This window comes from Frankliniella occidentalis, unplaced genomic scaffold (genome assembly GCF_000697945.3).
Source record: "Frankliniella occidentalis isolate FOCC.00 unplaced genomic scaffold, Focc_3.1 Scaffold1889, whole genome shotgun sequence".
Classification (NCBI taxonomy): Eukaryota; Metazoa; Arthropoda; class Insecta; order Thysanoptera; family Thripidae; genus Frankliniella; species Frankliniella occidentalis.
Genome location: NW_026268984.1, coordinates 2,422 through 3,222, shown reverse-complemented (window position 1 = coordinate 3,222; position 801 = coordinate 2,422). Strand labels below are relative to the sequence as shown.

Sequence of the window (801 nt, the reverse complement as noted above, 5' to 3'; positions counted from 1 at the left end):
GGAAAACTTACATTAAAATAAGTTTGAAAAAATTGAGCTGCATACCTGTGAGTGTGATTGAATTCTGATCCTCATCTAGTGGAATTTCAACCATAATTGGAGTTGAGGTATTTGTGCCAAATGTTTCACAATCTATTTGTTGGTTAATAGGTGGCCCTTTGATGTTTGACTCCTCATGGTTTTGAGTATTATTTCTGATTCCTGTAGGTAAACAAAATTCAAAAGTATAGACTTAAGGAAAAACTTTTCAGGCTCAAAAAATATTGCATTAATAATTACCAGTGTTGCAGGCAACATGTCCTTCTGAAGAAACTGACACCGTGACTTCTTCACCCTCACACCAAGTATGGAACAAATCTTGCAGTACCTTGTACCGCAGTGCATATTGTTCTTTTCCACAGGCAGCCAACACGTTACAAATTTTCTGGCATAGAACATTGGCCATGCTGAATCTTTGATTAGAAGTTTTTGGGACTGTCTTGGCTGGAATAGTCTTACTGGTGATCATACCTCTATTGGTATCGCTCGCAGTTTTGTTTTCAGAGGGCTTTTGAATCTTCCATCTTGAGTGGACCATATTAGAATCATACCAACATAAGCCTGTAAAGTTTCAAATAAAAGTTCAAACACAACCTAGACAAGTTAAGAACATGGGTTTAAAATATGACAAACATAACGTAGCAATGAAAAGTCTTAACCTTTCCTCATTCTGTACTTCATAATATGGCGGCAGGGTAGGCCCACATAGTTGAAGAAATGTGGACAGTCACATTTCTTGTCAGTGGTGGTTTTTCTAACAAC

The 801-nt window shown here is 37.3% G+C and overlaps 1 protein-coding gene across 1 annotated transcript in view; it reads right to left on the bottom strand.

Annotated features, from left to right (window-relative positions):
* LOC127751895 (uncharacterized) overlaps positions 1 to 801 on the bottom strand; it is a gene marked incomplete at its 3' end in the record, with an annotated part of 5,743 nt that overhangs the window by 2,697 nt on the left and 2,245 nt on the right. Inside the window, exons 3-4 of the mRNA XM_052276146.1 lie at positions 280 to 600; positions 46 to 201 (exon numbers count right to left, since the gene is read on the bottom strand). Coding sequence (XP_052132106.1) covers positions 46 to 201; positions 280 to 600 — 477 coding nt within the window. The remainder of the gene's footprint in view (positions 1 to 45; positions 202 to 279; positions 601 to 801) is intronic.